The sequence below is a fragment of the Danio rerio genome, chromosome 2, assembly GCF_052040795.2.
Source record: "Danio rerio strain M-AB ecotype USA chromosome 2, GRCz13ab, whole genome shotgun sequence".
Taxonomy (NCBI): Eukaryota; Metazoa; Chordata; class Actinopteri; order Cypriniformes; family Danionidae; genus Danio; species Danio rerio.
In genome coordinates this window covers 7,890,228-7,911,774 of record NC_141022.1, presented here as the reverse complement: position 1 = coordinate 7,911,774, position 21,547 = coordinate 7,890,228, and the positions used below count along the sequence as shown (strand labels likewise).

Sequence of the window (21,547 nt, the reverse complement as noted above, 5' to 3'; positions counted from 1 at the left end):
CATAAAAGTAAAAATTATGCTTAAAAGGTCTATATTATGACCAAAAAGTCAAATGTATTACCTATAAAGTCAAAATTACGAGATATAAAGTTGAAATTATCACGAAATTCCATACACTAACGAAAGCGATCAAAATTTCTAAGGATAGAATTTGTCTTCATATGTGTCAATATCCATATAAATATTAAATATTAAAACATTTATCAACATGTATGTATATCCTCTTACCAGGGCAAGCAGGCTTGCAGAGCTGACCTTGCTGCAGTTTCTGACAGTCAACTTATTAAAAGAAATACAAAAAATTAAAAACTATCATGAATGAGATCTACAATTTCGATTTTGTATTAGCATCAGAGAACATTTATAACTTTATTTTTGTTCTATAATCAAGAAAACACAAAAAGAACACAAACATCAAACACTTACCGCTGAAAAATATGAGCATTATAATTAAACCCAGATCTTGGAGCAACAGACAGACCCGAGACATGGCCATAAGTGACAAAGTAAAGCCCCACACCAGCACTTCAAACGAGCGAGCATTACTAGGAAACCATAACCACAGAAATGAATGATAGACGTTGAGTACGGGCTTTGTTAAAACCCACAGGACACTCAGACACCAATCAGAGGGCAGATGCCCACCAGGGGATCATCCAGCTAACAAAATCTCCCTGCATACCGATGGACATCTTGTTGCGGGCCTCTGCCTTCCTAAAACATGGTCTTTTCTTTTATCTCTTGGTCTGTGGGATGCTCTGCCACAAATGTTACATAAAATTAAATTACTGAAACTGGAGGATATCTAAAATACCTCAAACCTATTTTACTATCATACCATTATTTCATACACTATAGTGATGTTTGAGAGATATTAGTGGTGTGCTGAGAGACTAGGGTTGCATTACGGTGCAATTTAGTTATGATCTTCATTCACTAACTTCCCTCCATGTTGTTCCATCAGATTTACAGTTGAAGTCAAAACTATTGGTCCCACTTTATATTAAGTGTCCCTAACTACTATGTACTTACATCAAAAAATAAATACAACATACTTACTGTGTTTATAATGTATTTGAGAACACTTGTGGTGCTTTTAAGTTGGAATAGAGGTTGGGTTATGGACAGGTTTGGTGGCATGGGTAGGTTTAAGGGTGGGTTATGGTGTAAGGGATGGTCAACAGTGTATTTACAAACGTAATTACAAAAGGTATTTACAGATGTAATTACATACATGTATTTAATCAAGCATAAGTACACAGTAAATACATGTATTTACACAATAAGTACATTGTAACAAACTATTATTTCCTATGTAAGTACATATTAATTAAGGCCACCTGATATAAAGTGGGACCAAATTATTAGCCCTCATGTGATTTTTCTTTTCTTTTTTAAATATTTTCCAAATTATGTTTATCAGAGCAAGAATTTTTTCAGTATTTCTGATAACATTTTTTTTTCTTCTGGCGAAAGTCTTATTTGTTTTATTTCAGCTAGAATAAAAGCAATATTTAATGTTTGTATTTCATTTTTTAAGGTCAATTTTATTAGGTGCAGTAGGTGATCTGCCAAAATACTATGCGTTACCATAATATCTTTGAAACACAGTCCCTCCCCTGCCACCCAAAGCTTGGTACACTCTAAAAAAAAAAAAGGTTCCTAGAGGTTCTATATAGAACCTTGGGGTTCTATACTTGGCCAGTAGAACCTTTTACCCAAAAAATGGTTCCATTTAGAACCCTTTGAGTGCAAAGAACCTTTTTGATTAAAATGGTTCTATAGTTTTTGATTCATAACATAATTATCTAGTAAAGATTATAAGATAATTATAAGCTATAACACAAATATACAAAGCTTTTTGAGTCAAAACCTAATAAAATGAATGCTGTGGTCAAAAACGTTATCAGTGTACAGTATGGTGGGATTTTTTTCATTTAGGTTTGCACAACTTATATTTTATATATACTTAATATTTAACATTTTTAAAACATTATTTTGTGAAATAAATAAAAAACCAGTTTATTTATTTAGACTGTGCAGTACCATGTTTTTATGATTTAATAATTTATTTAAAACTAATTATCATCGTCGTGGACAGGTGGTGAAGAGCCTCGAGAGTGACGGTTAATTTTTCGAAAGGAGAAGTCCACCACAGCTTCATCATTCACACAATATATATATATATATATATATATATATATATATATATATATATATATATATATATATATATATATATATATGTATATATATATATATATATATATATATATATATATATATATATATATATATATATATATTTATACTTAAAGGTTTAATATTTCAAATACATTTAGCCTGCATTTTTGTGTCCTTTATAAATAGTACCTCATCTTTCATCTATGGATTATTAAAATATGTTTGGCTTTAAAAGGTTTTCATAAAATCCAGGGATGAACTGGCCATAGGGAGAACCGGGAGCTTTCCCGGTGGCCTGATGGTCAATCTAGCCTGCCACAGTGACTCTGGCCTGCCGCGTGTACACAGACTCGGTGCGGGCACGAGTGCTGCACTATTACCTAAATAAAGAACCCTTAAATGGTTCTTAATAGAACCATCTAACTTGAATTCGAAGAACCATTTGGGGTTCTATTTAATGAACCCTTAAAATGGTTCTATTTAGAACCTTTTTAGGGTTCCATATATGAAGCGCTTGATAGAACTATTTTTGGTTCTATATAGAATTGTTTCTTTTAAGAGTGTAGTTAACCGGTGGTGTGCAGGAATTACACTTATGACTAAACCATACTTTGACGCGGTGGCGCAGTGTGAACTCTTGAAATGTAATTGGATGAACATTTTTTAGAACTATGCCTTACCCAGAATATAAAAAAATACATATAAATACATTTACTTTAATCATTACTTTTGGAATAAGAAGAGACTTTTAACCAGCACAAAAAAAATGTTTCTAAACACGATCCCTGAATAGGTTTAAATGGAATATGAACATTAAATGGACATATAGGTGCTGGAGTGGACATATAAAGCAGACTTGCTTATTCACTTGATGAAGTGGAATGCACTTTAAAATGGCGGCATATGAGGGGAAAAGTGAAGGAAAGTCTGAGTCTTTAATGAACCTAAAAGAGCACGTCACTCCACTGCTCATCCGTTTGCACTGGCTGCCAGTTGCTGCTCGCATCAAATTCAAAGCTCTGATGTTTGCCAACAAAGCGACTTCTGGTTGCGCTCCTTCTTATCTGCTCTCACTTCTGCAGATGGATGTGCCCTCCAGAAACTTGCGTTCTGTGAATGAACGTCGCCTCGTGGTTCCATTCCAAAGAGGGAAGAAATCACTTTCCCGAACGCTCGCATTCAATCTGCCCAGTTGGTGGAATGAACTAATGCTTTCCTTCTTAGATTTTACAGACCTGAAACTTGCCTAAATCACTTATTCATTGTTGCTCTTATAGTTGTGTAAATTGCTTCCTTGTCCTCATTTGTAAGGTTAAAGGCTAGACATTGTACATGTCATGATTAATTTTAACAAATAAAAAACACTTACAGGTTGTAGCTCACAGCTTCTGCTTGTTGGAGCTGCTTCTTTGAGGAGATTTTCACCGAATCCAGCACTGAGCTGGGAGAGATTCTGGAAGCTGTGTTTTGTCAAATCAGGCTTGCTATGTATTTTATAATTCTCTGGAACATAATTCATATTGAACTGTAAGCACTTCTGTCTTTGTGTTGTGTCCTTTGGAAGCCCAAATACAGAAACAGAAGAAGCTCTGTGGAAACAACAGCGTTTGGACGCATTTTAGCTCCTTCTGCTGTAACATTACAGCGCCTCTGGCCACGCCCCTTTGCTGCGCAGTGTGTATGCGGTAAAAGTACGTTTGTGATCTCACTGGCCTGGAAATATTTTTTGTAGTCCCCAAAATTCGTTCATTGTAGGCTTTGTACACTCAGTAAAAACCAAGGTCTCCCTTAGTATTTAACTTTGAGCTTCTTAGATTCAGAGATGCTGTTTATGTTCACACAGCTACATTACACATCAACTAAAATTTTAAAATATGATATTGTAGTGAAACACCCATTTAGTCATTTGGTAAAGCGCTGTTCTGCCTTCAAATCAAAAAGCTTTGTAATCTGTAATCATTCAACATTTGAACAAAGAGCTTAGAATGACCAAGAGGCGACACTGTAGTGTTATTTAGTAAACAGCCACTAGAGGACGCGGCGGCCATTTTGGAATGAAAACTCAAATAGAACAACAGCATATTATTAAGTGTGTAAAATAAACTATTAAGAGTGCTGATGATTGTGATAAGTGTTGTATTGTCGTCTTTCATTTTTAATGCGCTTTTTAAATAAATAACTAAAAATCGAAGCAGTTGCTTGCCATAGCGACAGTAATGAGATCCAATGGACAGCCGATTGCTTTCACTCCAAAATGGTGGAATCCAGGGCTGTTGCTGGGCACTGCTGTCGCAATGGAAGATTCTATTGAGTGTCGCCTCTTGGTCATTCTAAGCTCTTTGTTCAAATGTTGAATGATTACAGTTTGTAAATGTATTTTTTAAATTACAGTAATCCAATTGTGATCGTAATGTCAATAAATGACTGATACCAACTGTTAACATCAGTTTTGTAATAGGGAAGACGGTAACACTTTAAATTAATGGCCCATTAGTTGATTTTATTTACTAACATAAACAAACCATTAGTAATACATTTATTACAACCTTTATGTTTGTTAATGCTTGATATTAAGTTAAATAATGTTAGTTCATGTTAACTCACAGTGTATTAACTAATGTTAACAAGCACAACTTTAGATTTCAATAATGTATTAGTTTATGTTAATGCTTTACAAGATTAATCATACTTACTTGATGTTGTAATACTTTAACATTAACTAATGAACCATTAGTTACTAACATGACAAAAGAGGGAATACACTAGTCTTTTTTTTTTTTTTAAATAACAGTGTTATAGATCATTCCGTGTGTTTAATTTGGTTTTTAGTTTAGGATGCTTTCACACTTGGCTGGACGGCCTGGTCTGAACCCGTGCTTGACTGATTCCCCTCCCCTGCCCCGGCTGGATTGTGTTCACAAAGTGGTTTTTGGTTACGAATAATGATATGTCTGCACCATCAAACTAGCAGCTGTTTACCCAGAGCGAAATGAAGAGAAGGTCGCTTTCTTGTACTTTGACATTTTAGCTTTGTTTCCAAAGAACATAATGGCACATGTACATGTTTGTCACAAATGTAAGCTATATAAGGCTCAGTCTTAGGAAAGCAAGTGAATAAACACATAAATACACAGTTTGACCAATTCAGACATGGATATCAGACGTCGGTTTGATTGCACTCACATTAGAAGCAAGCCGTAGCTTACAGTTCACTGGTGTCCACCTAAGTTCAGAAGGTAGCATACACATTATCCAAATGAAACTGAACTCAGATGTCAAATGAACTAGAGATCTCTAAAAATGCTGGTGTTATATTGGCTGAGAGTTGGGAGTGAGGGAGGATATAAGAAAACATTTCTAAATCAAAACATCTTTCTTATACTGTTTTATTCATTAAAGGGTTAAATTCCAAAATATATGTGATATTATTGTTAAAGTTTAAAAGGAGGCTGCAAATTAGCATCTCGATTTGAAGACGTGAGGGGAAAAATGCTTGTTTTGAGTTCTGAGTAGCGAGACCATTTTAATGGCGCCATCTCCTGGGAAAGCTGTGCAACTAAAAGGATAGTTCGCCCAAAATTAATGTTTACTCACTGTGAACTCAGTCCGAAGTGGTTCCAAACCTTTATGGCTTTCTTTCGGTTGAAAAAAACAAAAACAAAGAAGGTATTTTGAAGAATGTTAGAAACCTAAATCCATTGACTTTCATCATGTATCGTTTATGTGTGTTTTAGGGCCTGTTACTGTGAAAGTATTTCAAGTCATTTTTAAGTATTCAGGCATAAAAATGACATTTTTAACTTTAAGAAAGATGAGTTGTATTTCGATGAAGAGTGTAACTTTACATTTGATTATTAAATTTAATTCAATTCAATTCAGCTTTTCTTGTATAGCGCTTTTACAATGTAGACTATGTCAAAGCAGCTTTACATAAATGGTCATAGTAACTGGAACAGAGTAGTTCAGTTTTTAGTGTTTAAGTTCAGTTCAGTTTAGCTCAGTTCAGTGTGATTTAAATCATTACTGAGAGTTCCAACACTGTATAGCAATTTCGTCTATGTGTAGCTCTACCGATCCTGAACCATGCGAGCCAGTGGCAACAGCGGAGAGGGAAAAAAAACTTCACCTGATAGGAGAGTGAAGAAAATAGATAAACCAGACTCAGTTGGGCACGACCATTTTCATTTCTCCGCTGGCCATAATCTAAATCTGAATGAAGATTATATCAGAATAAAGCTGCTTTAAAACAATAAATTGCCTATTGTAAAACATGATTGTTTGATGAATGTTGCTAACCTTCCAGAAAATCATAAAGCTCTGTGCATTTTATTTGCCCTTCTGCTTTTCTCAATGTTTGTGATTTGTTTATTATTTTGAATCTAGATGCTCTCTCCTACAAAAATCATCCCAATATAAAATAATGAATTCTTTCCAATTACATCTACTCATTTCATTTGTTGAATACTCAGTGTCGCAATATACACTCACCAGCCACTTTATTAGGAACACATTACTAGTATCTGGTTGTACCCACTTTTGCCTTCAGAACTGCCTTGATCCTTCGTGGCATGGATTCAACAAAGTACTGAAAATTTACTTCAGCGATTTAGTCCATATCGACATCATAGCATCACGCAGTTGCTGCAGATTTGCATTCAGAGATGCTCTTCTGCATACCTCAGTTTTACCGAGTGGTTATTTGAGTTACTGTTGCCTTTCTATAAGCTGGAACCAGTCTGGCCTTTCTCATCTGACCTCTGGCATCAACAAGGCATTTGCCTTGTTCTCTTTTTCGAACCATTCTTTGTAAACTCTAGAGATGGTTGTGCGTGAAAATCCCAGTATATCAGCAGTTTTTGAAATACTCAGACCAGCTTATCTGGAACCAACAACAATGCCACATTCACCGTCACTTAAATCATATTTCTTCCCCATTCTGATGCTCGGTTTGAACTGCAGCAGATCGTCTTGACCATGTCTACATGCATAAATGCATTGAGCTGCTGCCATATGATTGGCTGATTAGAAATTGGCATTAACTAGCATTTAGACTAGTGTACTTAATAAAGTGGCCGGTGAGTGTATATCATACAAATGTAAAAAAATAAAAAATAAAATCGCAGTGTCAGTTTCTTCCAAAATTGTGCAGCCCTACTTTAGAACATTTTTCAAAATAACTAATCATCTTTTTTTTTTAACAGAAAAAAAAAAACTCAAACAGGTTTGTGATAAGTGAAGGGTGTGTAACTGATGACAGAATGTTCAGTTTTGAGTGACCTCCATTTAACAAACCAGTATGTGTGTGTGTGAGTGAGTGTGTGTGTGTGTGTGTGTGTGCGTGCGTGCGTGCGTGCGTGCGTGCGTGTGTGTGTGTGTGTACATGTGGTTTACAAAGATGAAGCTTTTTAATGACAAGTATGATTTAGTTGTAGTCTATTAGCGTGGCATAAAATGAGCGTTTTTACAGTATAAAATACATTATGTCAATGAAGCGTCCCTGTAAACATGTATACAAGTGTGTGTGCCTGTGTGTTTGTGTGCTAACAGCCTCACAAAAACACACAAAACACAATCATAGACTACACTCAAAAAAAAATACTTTTGCGAAATAACAGAATTCTTCGGTTTTGGGGGAACATCATGTTTTATGTTCATTCATTCATTTTCTTTTCGGATTAGTCTCTTTATTAATCTGGGGTCGCCACAGCAGAATGAACCGCCAACTTATCCAGCATATGCTTTATGCAGCGGATGCCCTTCCAGCTGCAACTCATTACTGGGAAGCACTACGGGCAACTTTTAGTCTACTCATAGTCAAGTCTTGGATTTGTGGGGGAAACTGGAGGACCCGAAGGAAACCCACACGAACATGAGGAGAAACTCCACACAGAAACGCAGACCCAGCCGAGGCTCGAACCAGCAACCTTCTTGCTGTGAGGTGATCGTACTACCCACTTCTCCACCATGTAGCCTGTTTTATTTTCAATCCACCTAAATTTGTTCTAATTTTGCCCCTGTATATTCAGTGACCTACTAATACTATTTTTCTATTATTCCTTACATTTCATTTTTCCATTGCACCTTTCAGAAATATGTTGGACAAAAAAAGGGAGGAGACCATCATGCATGATTCACAGCATCTGTTTGAGGTTGCCCTACTTTTTCCACAGTGGCTCATGATCTGTTGTGGAGCTTTTTCCACAAGATCTCATGATCTTGCTATGTTTTTTCTTGGCTCATTGTTTTATGAATACTTTGTATACTATAAATATAACAGAATCCATTCAATCATATTTTTGTATTGATGAACTGTATTGATGAAATGCACACTGAAGTCATGATTTCTGATAGTTTAATAAAGGTAGATAATTAATACTTTATTAAAGGGATAGTTCACCCAAAGCTAAAAATTGTGTGATCATTCACTCGTTCTTTGCTTGATTCAAACCTTTATGAGTTTATTTCTTTTGTTGAAAACAAAAGAATATATTTTGAAGGATGTTGTACACCTGTAACCATTGACTTCCATAGTATTTGTTTTTGATGGTTCCAAGTTTTCAGCTTTCTTTAGAATAACGTCTTTGTTGTTCAAGGTTTGAAACCACTTGACAAAGAGTAAATATTGAATTCATTTCATTTTTTACTGAACTATCCCTTTAAAATAATTAACGAAAATTTTATAAATCAAGTATAAGTAATACAGCATGTTAATATTTATATGAATTAAATATCTGTGGAGACATATGAGTTTTATCATACATGTACATTGATCAGCATAATTGAGCACACCCCATTAGGAAACTGAATATTTTATCCATTTCCCCGTGAATATTGTCACCGTAGTTTGCGTACTTGCTCTCTTCTCCTGCTTTGTGTTACAGATTACCTCTTTTTACCTGCTTTTATTTGCAGTCGCAGAAGCACAGGTCATTTCAGCTAATTCATTCCACCTGTCTCTCATTCCCTTTTTTCCTATTTATAGCATGTCATTTCCCTTCATGTTTGTCAGTATGTTGTCGATTGTGTGTCTGCGTGAAGTATTTTGTTACTCACCCTGTATTTTTGTCCAGGACTGCCAGTGAGCGAGTGTCCCATTGTTTTGGAATTTTTTCCTTGGTGCTTCCTCAGCGTTCACCCAACTGGGTTACTTTAATTTTTTGCTTTTTCTGAGACTCGCTCATTAAGTTTTTCTGCATTTGAGTTCACCTCTTCTTTACTCGTGACAAATATAGGCAATGTATTTTCGTGCATTTAAACAAAACTGATGTATTAAACAGACATACTTATTAAAATATTGTTTTAGTCACCAAACATTAAAAGATAATACAATTAAATTCAAGTTAAATGTTGCAAAAATAATTACAACCCACAAAACTTTAACTAAATTTTTCCTTTTTTATTGTTTTTGCTACTCTTGATTTTTCCTCCTTTTTAAAATTTGTCTTCAGTATTTTTTTTTATAACATATAAGTTTGTGTGTACTAGTTTTCGGACCGTTACATAAGTTATTTTGTTAGATTAGCTTCAGGTTTGGCTTCAGTACTGAATAATCTAATGTATATGCACAATTTCCACAAATATAATATTGTAAAGCTTCCTATTAATGTATGAATTTCAAAGATAGATTTGTGAGCGGTGTACTTATACACAGTTGAAGTCAGAATTTTCAGCCCCTCTGAATTATTAGAGCCCCTGTTTATTTTTTCCCCCAAATTCTGTTTACCGGAGAGAAGATTTTTTTTAACACATTTTTACACATAATAGTTTTAATAACTCATTTCCAATAACTGTTTTATTTTATCTTTGCCATGATGACAATAAATAATATTTTACAATATATTTTACAAGACACTTCTATACAGTTTAAGTGACATTTAAAGGCTTAACTAGGTTAATTAGGTTCACTAGGCAGGTTAGGGTAATAAGGCAAGTTATTGTATAACGATGGTTTGTTCTGTAGACTATCGAAAAAAATAATTTTGTCCTAAAAATAGTGTTTAAAAGTTTTAAACTGCTTTTATTCAAGTCGAAATAAAACAAGCCTTTCTCCAGAAGAAAAAATATTATCAAACATACTGTGAAAATTTTTCTTGCTCTGTTAAACATCATTTGGGAAATATTTTAAAAAGGAAAAAAATTCAAGGGGGGGGGGGCTAATAATTCTTACTTCAACTGTATACTGAGCATTTACTTTACAAAAGTAGCCTTCTATAGAATATTGGCATTATTTTGTTGTTCCTATTGTTCACAATGCAAAAAAAGTTATACTTAAACTTGATGATTACATGATTTTATTCTCATTTCCAGTGCAAACTTCTTAGGATTCCTATATCAAGATATTTATTTTATAAGCAAATCGACTTTTTAAATAATTAAGTTGTTTTAAGTCAATAAAGAACACACATCTAGCAATAATCTAAAAAAAAAGTTCGGACTTGGTCAGCATTTAATTCAAATCCCGAACTAAATTTGATTGGTTTAAGTGTAACTAAGTTAACTGAGCTTTTAAAGTAAATGTAACTATGATGAAAATCATCTTTTGGAAGCTGTTTGCACAGAACTGTGTGTAGGTATAGTGTGTTTACAGTCATATTGGAGTGATAGAAAAACATTCATTCATTCATTTCTTTTTGGCTTAGTCCCTTTATTACTCTGGGCTCGTCACAGCGGAATGAACAGCCAACTTATCCAGCACATGTTTTATGCAGCGGACGCCTTTTCAGCCGCAACCCATCACTGGGAAACATACACACTAATTGACTACGGACAATTTAGCCAATCCAATTCACCTGTACCACATGTTTTGGACTTGCGGAAGAAACTGGAGCACCCGAAGGATACCCACGCAAACACAGGTAGAACATGCAAACTCCACACAGAAACCCCAACTGACCCAGTCGAGGCTTAAACCAATCCCACAATCGAACCAGCGACCTTCTTGCTGTGAGGTGAACATGCTACCCACTGTGCCACCGTGCAGTCGATATTATATTGAATCGCAAAAAAATGTATTTCGATAACAATAATAAGCTCTGGACTTTTTTACTCTATATTGATCTAAATACCAATCACACAGACAGCAGAAATGTATGGTAATATAAACAATGGGAATATAAAAGTGTGTTGATATGAGAGATGCACTGAATTTCCGGCCACCAAAAATTATCGGCTACCAAAAACAGGTTATTTAATGGACCCTCTAATTTTTGTGGCTACAGTCATTGTTGGGGTACTCTTTTAAATCTGGAAACATTAACAACTGATATATATATAGAGCACCTTTAGAAGTCAGAGGAGTGAGGTTTACCTGCACAGCACTTACTAGCTGTCCTCCGTTACACTCACCCCCCTAAACCTCACTCCCATCCGGGTCACGGCACCAATGTAACCCCATCGGTCCTACGCCACACAAACGGCGTATCGAAACGGCGACCTTCTGCATGGGAGTCGGATGCTCTACCAAGGAGGCTAAAGACCATGGCCTCTAGCTACCGTTGCTAGAGCACCTTTAGAGGTCAGAGAAGTGAGGTTTACCTGCACAGCACTTACTAGCTGGCCTCCGTTACACACACACACACACACACATATATATATATATATATATATATATATATATATATATATATATATATATATATATATATATATATATATATATATATATATATATATATCAATCGTTATTGTTCAATATGGAAAACAATTCATTAAGATTTAATTTTTGCTATATCGCCTAGCCCTAGCCTCCTCTGTCTTTAAAGTCTTTTGTGATCAGCAGAAGAATGAAACTCAAATAAGTTTGGAATCAAGGATGAGTAAGTGATGACAAATGTATAATATTAGGGTGAACTATTGCTTTTAAACTTTTTTAAGAACTGCAGGAAACCTGTGGTTAAGGGCATGAGTATGGTGTTTAAAAACTGAGGAGAAGATTTCTAAAAATGGAGGATTTATGTTTAACTTCATGAGATGGGTGAAGGTTCATGTTGTGACCAGTCCCATGAACTGAACCGGGGGAGAACAGACACAAGTTAGTTAGGGTTTTCTTGAAGGTCTTGTGTTGTAAATGTGCTTGCTATAAACCAATCAAGTGTCAGAATGAAGAGCATCCACGCTGCCTACTCTATGACATCACCAAATGATGATTTGTGTAGCCTAGTTCTGTTATTGTTCCAGTTATATCTTTCACTAAACAAAGGTCATAATTCAAAGCCTAACCTTACTGATACAGGAACTTTTCAAGAGTCGTTCGACTTACTTTTGAATATTTTTTTTGCTCCACGCCCGAAGTGCGCGTCTGTTCATCACGTCACTTGATGCGTTTCTCTCACTGCTGAAACTGGCGAAATTGCGAATCCTACTACGGCAAACGTTAGCGTGTGAATTTTAATAACGTCACGCTGAAGTTGCTTAGCAACCTTTATTTAGCGTCCTGTCACGTATTATAATTTACACACACGAGCTCATCGTGATTGGTTTACATCTCTGCAGGCTACCGCCTACTTACCTACGTCTGTTTTTTAAGCCAATCCGCTGACAGCCCTGGGAGAACGGAACGTTGCGTAATTAATATTCATGAACAAGCCTTTCTCGTAGTAGGCCAGGGTTCCTAAATTCGCTACCGGGGGCGTGGCGTGGGCTTTGCCGGTTCTAGCAGCAGACACAATGAAACGAGGGGCGATGTAGGACACCACGTTGGGGCTTGAAACGCAGACACGCCGGTAGCGTATTATTTTTTACTTATTTTTGCGTTTTTTTGTGGTTAGTTTCATTTGTTTGCTTTATTTTTATCATATGTAGATAGCAGAGGTCGTCGCTGATGAGAAAAAGCAGCAAGTTGAAAGTCTTTGGAGAACAACCGACCGGGCTCAGGAAACGAGGCACTCCGTCATAACTTTAGCTTCGTCGTTAAACGCGGCCGCGATAAAATGTCGTTCGCCTATTCGGATTATCTGGCCGCCGAGTGTCTGGTGTCCATATCCAGCGGTCCCGTCCTCCACCGACCCACCCCGGTGTCTGGTGCGGCTCAGGCCCCTCCTCAGGGCCTTCCAGCCGGAGAGCCAGACGGGTCGAGCGAGGACAGGGAGGTGCGGGAGACGCTCCGGTTAGACGGGGCCAACATGATGACGGTGGCGGAGATCCTCACCGACCTGCACGGCAAGTTTCGCCCCATGTCGGCCTATTCTGAAAGCAGCAACTCGTCATGCGGGGAGAGCGGCTACACCACGTTGTCTGACTCCACCACCCCTACGCCGACCATGACCCCCTCTGCCACCCCTGTCCCGGGACAGTCTCAGCAGATTTGGGGAGGAGGGGGAGCGCCACGGTCCCCCACTAAGCGTCACCCCTGTACTTTCGACGGGTGTGACAGGGTGTACGGCAAATCATCCCATCTGAAAGCGCACATCAGGACCCACACAGGTAAGATGAAGCACATGGGAGGGGGGTGGACGCTAATGCAGCAGATATCATTACTATTCATAGTCCTGTATGTTTACAGCGTACGTGTGTCTGTTTATGAACATTTAATTATAATATATAACATTCTTGCCATTTAATTTGAATATGAATGAAGTTATGTAGGTTTTGTTTACATTGTGTAATGTTATTTGTATAACTATATGTTCCATGTAATGGCTTTACAGTAAATAAGTATATATTATTGACAATTTAATCCCGCCGAGTTTGATCAGAGTTCTAGATTAAAGTAAGTTTCATTTGTCGGCGGTTTGTTGACGGTTGTCAGGGGCTCCCTCTGTCAGCTCTCGCTATAGACCCTCAATAGAGATATTAAAAGTGAATTCGCGGAAAATAATGTAATTCACATCTCGTTAGTTGGACAAAAGAGTGGAAAACTCCCAACTGTGGCCTCCGAACAAAGAAAGTTTATGAACAAAGGAAGGAGCGCGTGAGGGAGGACCGAGTATAGTAGTATAGTGACGAACCCCGTATTTGCATATGAACAGAGCTCGAGCACAGTACGCGAATCCGCAGGCGCAGGTTCCCATTTAAACGCACTGTCTCTCTGTTATTTGACTAAAGCTAAAAGAGCTATTAGGACCGCACACCTGGCATGTTCACATACGTGCCGTTACCACTAGGTTTTGTTCTTGAATGGGCTTCTAATGTATTGACAAGGTGCTTTTTAACGGAAAACTAGTACATAAGCTTGTACAGCAAGAAAAACTAGTACAGTAACAAAATACAAGCACAGGTAGGTACTACGCACAGACTGCATTAGTACAGTGTACTAATACATACGTACTAGTACATTGGTAGTGCAGTAGTTGGTACACCTTAAATAATTAATTCACTCTAATCTAGTACAGTGCACTAATAAAGCACCAGAGTTATGTTTCATTCAATCATAAGTGCCCTACCAAGTGGGCTAGATGGGGTAGTCTGTCATCATAAGTGAGATACAAGTCCAAAGTAGGAATAATTGTGTGCAGGAACAAAAAGAAACCTGGTTTCTATCTGTCTGTCTTATCTATCCGTCTGTCTTTCCGTCCATCCATCCATCCATCCATCCATCTATCCATCCATCCATCTGCTTGCAGTACTTCATTGTAGGCTTGCACGATTTACCGGTACTATGATAATATCGCAATACTATGGCTCCAAAACATTGGCGGCGCCACTGTAGTTTATAAACGGTAGTTTCGTCATTAACGTTTTATCAACAATAGATAATGCTGGATGTGAAAAAGTTACTAAATTCCTCCCCGTTTGTGCAACGATAGACCATTTTATTTTAATAGTTTGTAGAGGCCTTTAAGGTTGCAATTTTTCTGATGTTTTCTGACCTTTCAAACACACATCTGAATCGATTAATTGCTGTTCCTCTCTATATGATTTAGTAGCGACAACAACCGTGACAATCTCTTAAAAAGAACGACTCACAAAGTGAAATTCTGAATTACTTTGAATGGTTACCTGATAAGACTGAAAAAAAAAATAATAAAAATAGATGGAAAAACCCAAAATAGCAACAGGAAATATTTTTGACAACTTCAATTTAGCCTAATTTTGTTGGAAAAATTCTATTTTTGTAACAGATTTCATTTGGTATAATTTGTATCTTTATTTTGATGTTTTTTTGTTGTTGTTCAGTTATCTACAAAATAAACAAAAATAATGAATTTTAGAGGAAGTGACATGCAAATAATACTTTTTTCAACAATAAGGGAATTATGAATTAAATTCAAGACTTATTATAACATGTAAAACAGTATTTCTGACCATTTTCTTTATAATTTGAGTTATGAATAACAACATCGCAATACTACTTGGTATCGTGATACTTAGTATCGTAAGATGAATTAATGGTATTGCGACAACCCTACTTCATTGCACCATACTAGAGTGCATCAGTATATCACTTCACAGGAAGTGGAGAGAAAAAAACACCAGACATTGTGCACTGCAGCAGCACTTAAAGAAGTTTGAATAAAACAAAGGCAGTGAAAAGAAGTTGAGGCTCCTACAATATCAAATTTAAGTCTCATGATTGCAAGATATTATAATGTTACCTGTCACGATGCATATGAATGAAGATTTATGAACAAAAAACATTGAAAATAATTCAAATAGATGAATGCAGCTTAGAACAAGTTAAAGTTCCCTGATGTTAGTCTACGGACTGTGCTGAACAATTTGTAAGACAAAATGGTGGATCACAACAGGGGCACATTATATTGGCACTATTATTGGTCAGATTGACAGATCACAGAACTCCCTGAAGAGGGTATTTAAAGATAATTATACATTATCCACTGAGTCTAGTGTATGAGTTTTATTGGATTATTTTGTCATTCAACTCGATATGAATGTATGGAAAGCTGTGAGTGCGTGTGTAGACAGAGTGCAGGATGAGTCCAACATTCCTCACTTTAATTTTTTTTTCATACATCATCTAATTGATGTGCAGTGCACCTTTTTCACCGATACCAAGTGCATTGAATGAAAATTTAGCTTATGCATTATAATTAGAACCAATTTTGCCATGTTAACAATTTCGGTACCAATACCAGTATTCTAGACAGAAAAAAATGGTGTTTATTACATTGTGTTTATACTTATTAATGGTTACAATAGAACAAAATGCAGCCACAGAAAATCCACACATATTGAGCATATATATCAATATTGTGTTCATTCTGAATGACTTAAACATTACTCCATATACATATATATACACACACACACACACACACATATATATATATATATAAAATATATATATATATATATATATATATATATATGTATATATATATGTGTGTGTGTGTGTGTGTGTGTGTGTGTGTGTGTATATATATATATATATATATATATATATATATATATATATATATATATATATATATATATACACACACACACACATATATGTATGTATATATATATATACATATAGTATAAGAGTTATTGTGCCATATAGACAGATTTTTGTTTATTGTAGTTTTCACTTTTAGCTTTTTTTTTATTTTTGCATTTTATAGTATTGTGTTTAATACATTTAAATAATAAGTCAACTAAAACAACACGGTACTGAAATTTTGTTAACATGACAAAATTAGTTCTAAATATAATCAGCTAAAATCAAACTAGTTTTTATTTAATGCTCTTGATTTTACTTACCCTAAAGCCATGCTCAGTGTAAATGACTTCGTTCTGTAAGACGAACACAGTTGGACTAGTTTCAAAATGTTTAAAAATGAACAAAATTGCTGTACGATGGTGTTGGGGTGTGACATGCTTTGAAGCTTTTAAAAGCCCATGAATCTGTCATAAAACAAACCCGTAAGACACCTAGGGGTTAATAGATTGATTTGTGATTTGTATGATTTGTTTATGGGTAAAACAAAAACCATGTAGGTCATGTAGTTAAAACGGTAGGCTACAAATAATTAATTTTGTTATGAATTAATTAATTATTCATAAATAATTCATTCACCTCCACCTATGACGAAGATGCCATCGCCCATCGCGATGTTTCACATTAGACGTTGTATAATGCCAAATTGGTCGACATTGCCCAAACGTAGCCGCATAATGCAAAACACTCGTGCCCATCAGTAAACCATTTAAAAGATGCGCCTTTTAAGACCTTGTGATCGAGATCACAATCTTTTTTGACTTATCGTGCAGCCCTAGTCACTACCCAATATCATTGTACAGCATGGAAGAGCCAGGATCAAATTTAAAACTACTCAGACTGTGTTTGTCTAAAAGGGAAAAAGTCATATATACAAAGGTTGGCTTAAGGGTGAGTAAATTTTGTAATTTTCATTAATTCTTTAACCGTTCTAAAAAATGAAGTGTGTGCTAAGTTAGCAATAACAATTAGACGCAGTAAATTACGAGATACCAAGCTACTGCCAACTTAATGCAAATTGTATTGTATTATGCCATTGGTGTTGTCTAATGAGCCATGGATCATCTGTGTTCTCTGTCTAGGTGAGAGGCCTTTTCCATGCACTTGGCCCGAGTGTGAAAAGAAGTTCGCTCGTTCGGATGAGTTGGCACGACATCTGCGTACTCACACTGGCGAGAAGCGCTTCCTATGTCCTCTCTGCGACAAACGCTTTATGCGCAGCGACCACCTCATCAAACACGCCCGCCGGCACCCCAACTTCCAACCCTCCATGATCAACCGCAAAGGTTCGGCTCAGGGATCCATTTCCATCCAGCCTGCTGCCGCCAGCACTGCCGAGTAAAACGCCGGGACCCCCGCCTTCTGCACTGTGACCACCATATCTAAGAAGCTGCAGCTTGACTCGATCGCCGTGCATGCTGAGAGCCTTTCAAAGCTCAATCCTCATTTCCACAGGCCAAAAATGAAGAAGTTCACCACGTCTTCCTCCGAAACCTCTTCTCCCAACCAGTGACGACCAAAACGGGCGAAGGAGACACAAATGCTCAAGCACATTCCGAGTCACGTGATTCTGAAATCACATGATCTTAAAATGCTTGCTATTGGTGGAACAGACCGATCTAAAAAAAAAATTCAACACTTTTTTTTGGATGCATGCAGACAAAATGGCCACCAGCAGTAGCACAATGTTTTCCATGAGTAATCTCGTATCACTTGTCAGCCATGTTTTAGAACCTCAGAAAGTGTGTGTCAGTTTAAGGGAAAGTCTACCTACTCTTGTGTTTTTATAGTCGTTCCATACAGCTTACAAAATACACACAACCTTGATTCCATATCTATTGTATTGTCAGAAATGACAAACCGTCTCTAGGTTTACTTGTCCAGACATTTTCTGCAATGCAATAACCACATTCAGTTGCGGAATGATTGCAAAGTTTTTGTACAATACTATTGAATTTGTCACACATGCAGTGACTTAATGCATTCCCAGCAAGTATTCCCTGTTTTTAAAAATGTCTAATAGACTTCTAAACATAGACATCTTGGCTAAAACAGGGCTAAATTTGGGCTGTCAGTGAAAATCTAATAGACGTCTAAGAATAGCCCAAAACTAGACTAGTTGTCAAATAAACAGATATGAAAGTCTGTCTATTTGACGACTAGTCTAGTTTTCAGCTATCCTATCCTAGTTTTCACTGACGGCCCAAGCTTAGTCTTGTTTTAGCCAAGCTTTTGACGTTTAGGTGTCTATTAAACACAAAACTGTTTGCTGGGTTCTTAAACCTCTTCGGATTGGCTAATCTCAAGTTCATCAGATCCTTAAATTTGATTCTCAATTAAATCGATGGAACTGAAATGGCCAGTGGGTTTCCTTTTGGGTCGAAACACTGCCTGCAAATGCCGCTTTTCCACACCACTTTCCCTACTGAAATGGTAATAAGTTATTTTCATCTTTTATTTACTTTTGTGCTTACGTTTTCTATTAAGTAGTATCAGCATGGCATCTGAAATAGTTTGTTTTATTATTATTATAATTAATATTATTAGACCGTGCATTTATTATGATTATTTTCCATTTTGAGGAACTCCATGTAATTTTGACATGTTGGTACATGTAGCAATGTGTTTAATAGTAATGTGGATACGTGTAGATAAATATCTATGCTTGCAGCTTCAATGGTAAAGATGTTATTATATGAACTACTAGAAGTAATACACCTTATATTAGGGGTGAGAGTACACGCTTGAATAGGTTAGTGCTGCTTGTGTGCGAATGTTTGCGCGTCACGTTTGTCTGTATGTGTGTGTGTGTGTATATTCACGCGGGAGAGTCAATCTCCGAAACTGTCCCACCGCGGACCTCTTACAACTATCTCAGAGAACAAAAAGAAAAATCAGGAAACTCAGAAAGCCTTAAAAATCTTTTGACTTGTTTTGCACCATTGTTTACTGTCGAATATATTCTCTACAGGTATGCCGTCAGGCGTCATTCTTCTCAACTAAAGAAATACACATGCAATATTGCACTTTTTTTCTTACTGGTATTGTCAACGATGCTAGTCGTCTGCTAGTGTGATGGGTTTCACTGTATAGATGCTACCGCGCAGTGCTCAACTAAACGAACACTGCGGAAGCAGATAAAGACTCGTCACGATAAATCAATACATTCGTAAATATATGCACCTTCGTTTGAGTGCTTAAATCAGTGTGAGGAAAAACTGACTTCTTTTTTTTTGTGGACTTCTCAATTTGATTTGTGTTTTGCTTTTGATGGCATCAATGGTTCATCACAGCGTTTCTAATCATGCAATACTCCGAGCGTTTTAAGTGACTGCTGGCAGTAGCTGAAAGTGCAATGGAGACAACCGGTAAACGTTCTCAACAAAAACTAAACCAATCGAACCAAATCCAGAATAGTATCTAAGACTGTGTTTGTTCTGTAGCTAATTAAATAACGTATTCCTCACAATGCTTGTATGTTTGGCCGGGTTTTTTCTTTTCTTTTTTTTGTTGTGTGCATGTGTGTGTGTGTGTGTGTGTGTCGTCTTTTAATAGTTGTTTTCCTGTAGCGTTTCGTCTGTGGATCTGTTGACCATTGACGACATCAGTGGTACACTGTGTTGGGCTTTGTGTGCGATTCCTAACAGACTGAGACTATTGTGATCGTGTCCTTTTAAAAAGTTTTTCCACTTACAATGCCCCCTTTTAGCAGTCCGGGTTTAGCATTTGATATCCCACCCATTATACTCAACATTCGCAGCTAGCATTCCGGACAGCCATCACAAACTACTGGATCAAGTCTGAGTTTTTTGATGATTGTTATTTTTTTGTGTGGTCTTTGATTTCAGCTGTTATCTTTCGTATTTGGTTTGATATACTGGAAGGTTTTGTTTTTTATGCTTTTGTATTGGTTTATGTACTGTAGATGTCTATAGTATGCAGAACATAGCTTTCTAGAGGGTTTAAGACAGAACCTAGATAGCGTAAAACATCTAAAGTTCCTTCTGGGGGGTAAAATGCTGCGTTTTTCGCTGTTCGAGGCATCTGATCTCTGCATGTCCAATTCAAAGTGAACTATGATGTGTGCAAGTGCGGCTGCTTTTAGTTACAATGCTAGATTGAGAAAATGTAGTGACAGCTTTTTTTATTATTATTGCTTTCTTGCTTGGCGTACAATCTAGATCTTGTCCACCGGTTTTTGACACACTAAAACGGTTGTGCACGGATTGGCAGGTTGTCTGTAGTGATTACACTAAAAGGATGTGTAAATTAAAGTCTCGGTCTACAGACTTGTCTCATATCAAAGAGAACTGATGGGATTTGTCGATACGGAAGCTTCCACGTTTTCTCCTCAGGTGATAAAATGTAATGCTGAAAACCTCTGTCCTTCATGAGCAGGACCTAATGTTCAACTTTCATTTCATTCGCTCTTGTTTTTCAACATTGCTCTGTTTACTTTTATTTATTACATGCTTTGTTTTAGGTGTGCTTTAAAATATCTTCTTTTTTCAGTACTTATGAGACTTGATTGATAATTTGATTCGATTTGTTTACCTCCAACAGAAACAACAAAAAAAACCCTCCACTGCTTTTTAAATAATAAAACTGATTAAGGATTACTTGTGTTTTGGTCTTTCTTACTTTTATATTAGCAAACTGACATGATTATATGATTTCAATATATATTTTCATATATTAGATATTAAAGAGCAGCTATTGTGCTCCTTTTTACAAATTGTAAATTAAGTGTGATGTCTCTAGAGAGTGTATGTGAAGTTTCAGCTCAAAATGCCCCTCAAATAATGTTTTATATCTCTTTAAAACTGCCCTTTTAAGCTTTGATCCAAATTGTGCCTTTTTGGTTACTGTCGCTTTATATTCAAATGCGTTTGTGCTCCCAGCTACAAATGCCTGTGTCAGCATAATGGCAGATTCAGAACAAGACTAATGTCTTATGCTAATGAGGTAGAGATCGTCACTGTT

At 36.5% G+C, this 21,547-nt stretch overlaps 3 protein-coding genes across 11 annotated transcripts in view; 2 read left to right on the top strand and 1 right to left on the bottom strand.

Annotated features, from left to right (window-relative positions):
- Window positions 1-21,547, top strand: part of LOC147846195 (uncharacterized) — a 1,020,765-nt gene that overhangs the window by 33,293 nt on the left and 965,925 nt on the right. The gene's annotated exons all lie outside the window — the stretch shown is intronic.
- apoltp (apolipoprotein lipid transfer particle homolog) overlaps window positions 1-21,547 on the bottom strand; it is a 597,023-nt gene that overhangs the window by 153,983 nt on the left and 421,493 nt on the right. For 3 of the 9 annotated variants that reach the window (XM_087240364.1, XM_087240365.1, XM_087240366.1), the window contains exons 1-2: window positions 427-945; window positions 229-279 (exon numbers count right to left, since the gene is read on the bottom strand). The exons of 4 other annotated variants lie outside the window; for them this stretch is intronic. In XM_087240364.1, the coding sequence (XP_087096490.1) occupies window positions 229-279; window positions 427-496 (121 nt within the window). In that variant the 5' untranslated portion in view covers window positions 497-945. Of the gene's footprint in view, window positions 1-228; window positions 280-426; window positions 946-12,442; window positions 13,458-21,547 lie in introns of those variants that run through there. 2 more of the 9 variants (XM_087240363.1, XM_087240367.1) reach the window with 2 other exon arrangements.
- On the top strand, window positions 12,777-21,183 carry zgc:153115. The gene is given in 3 exon segments (NM_001077329.2): window positions 12,777-12,905; window positions 12,985-13,605; window positions 17,647-21,183. Coding segments are annotated over 2 exon segments (753 nt in total). The 5' UTR covers window positions 12,777-12,905; window positions 12,985-13,112; the 3' UTR covers window positions 17,907-21,183.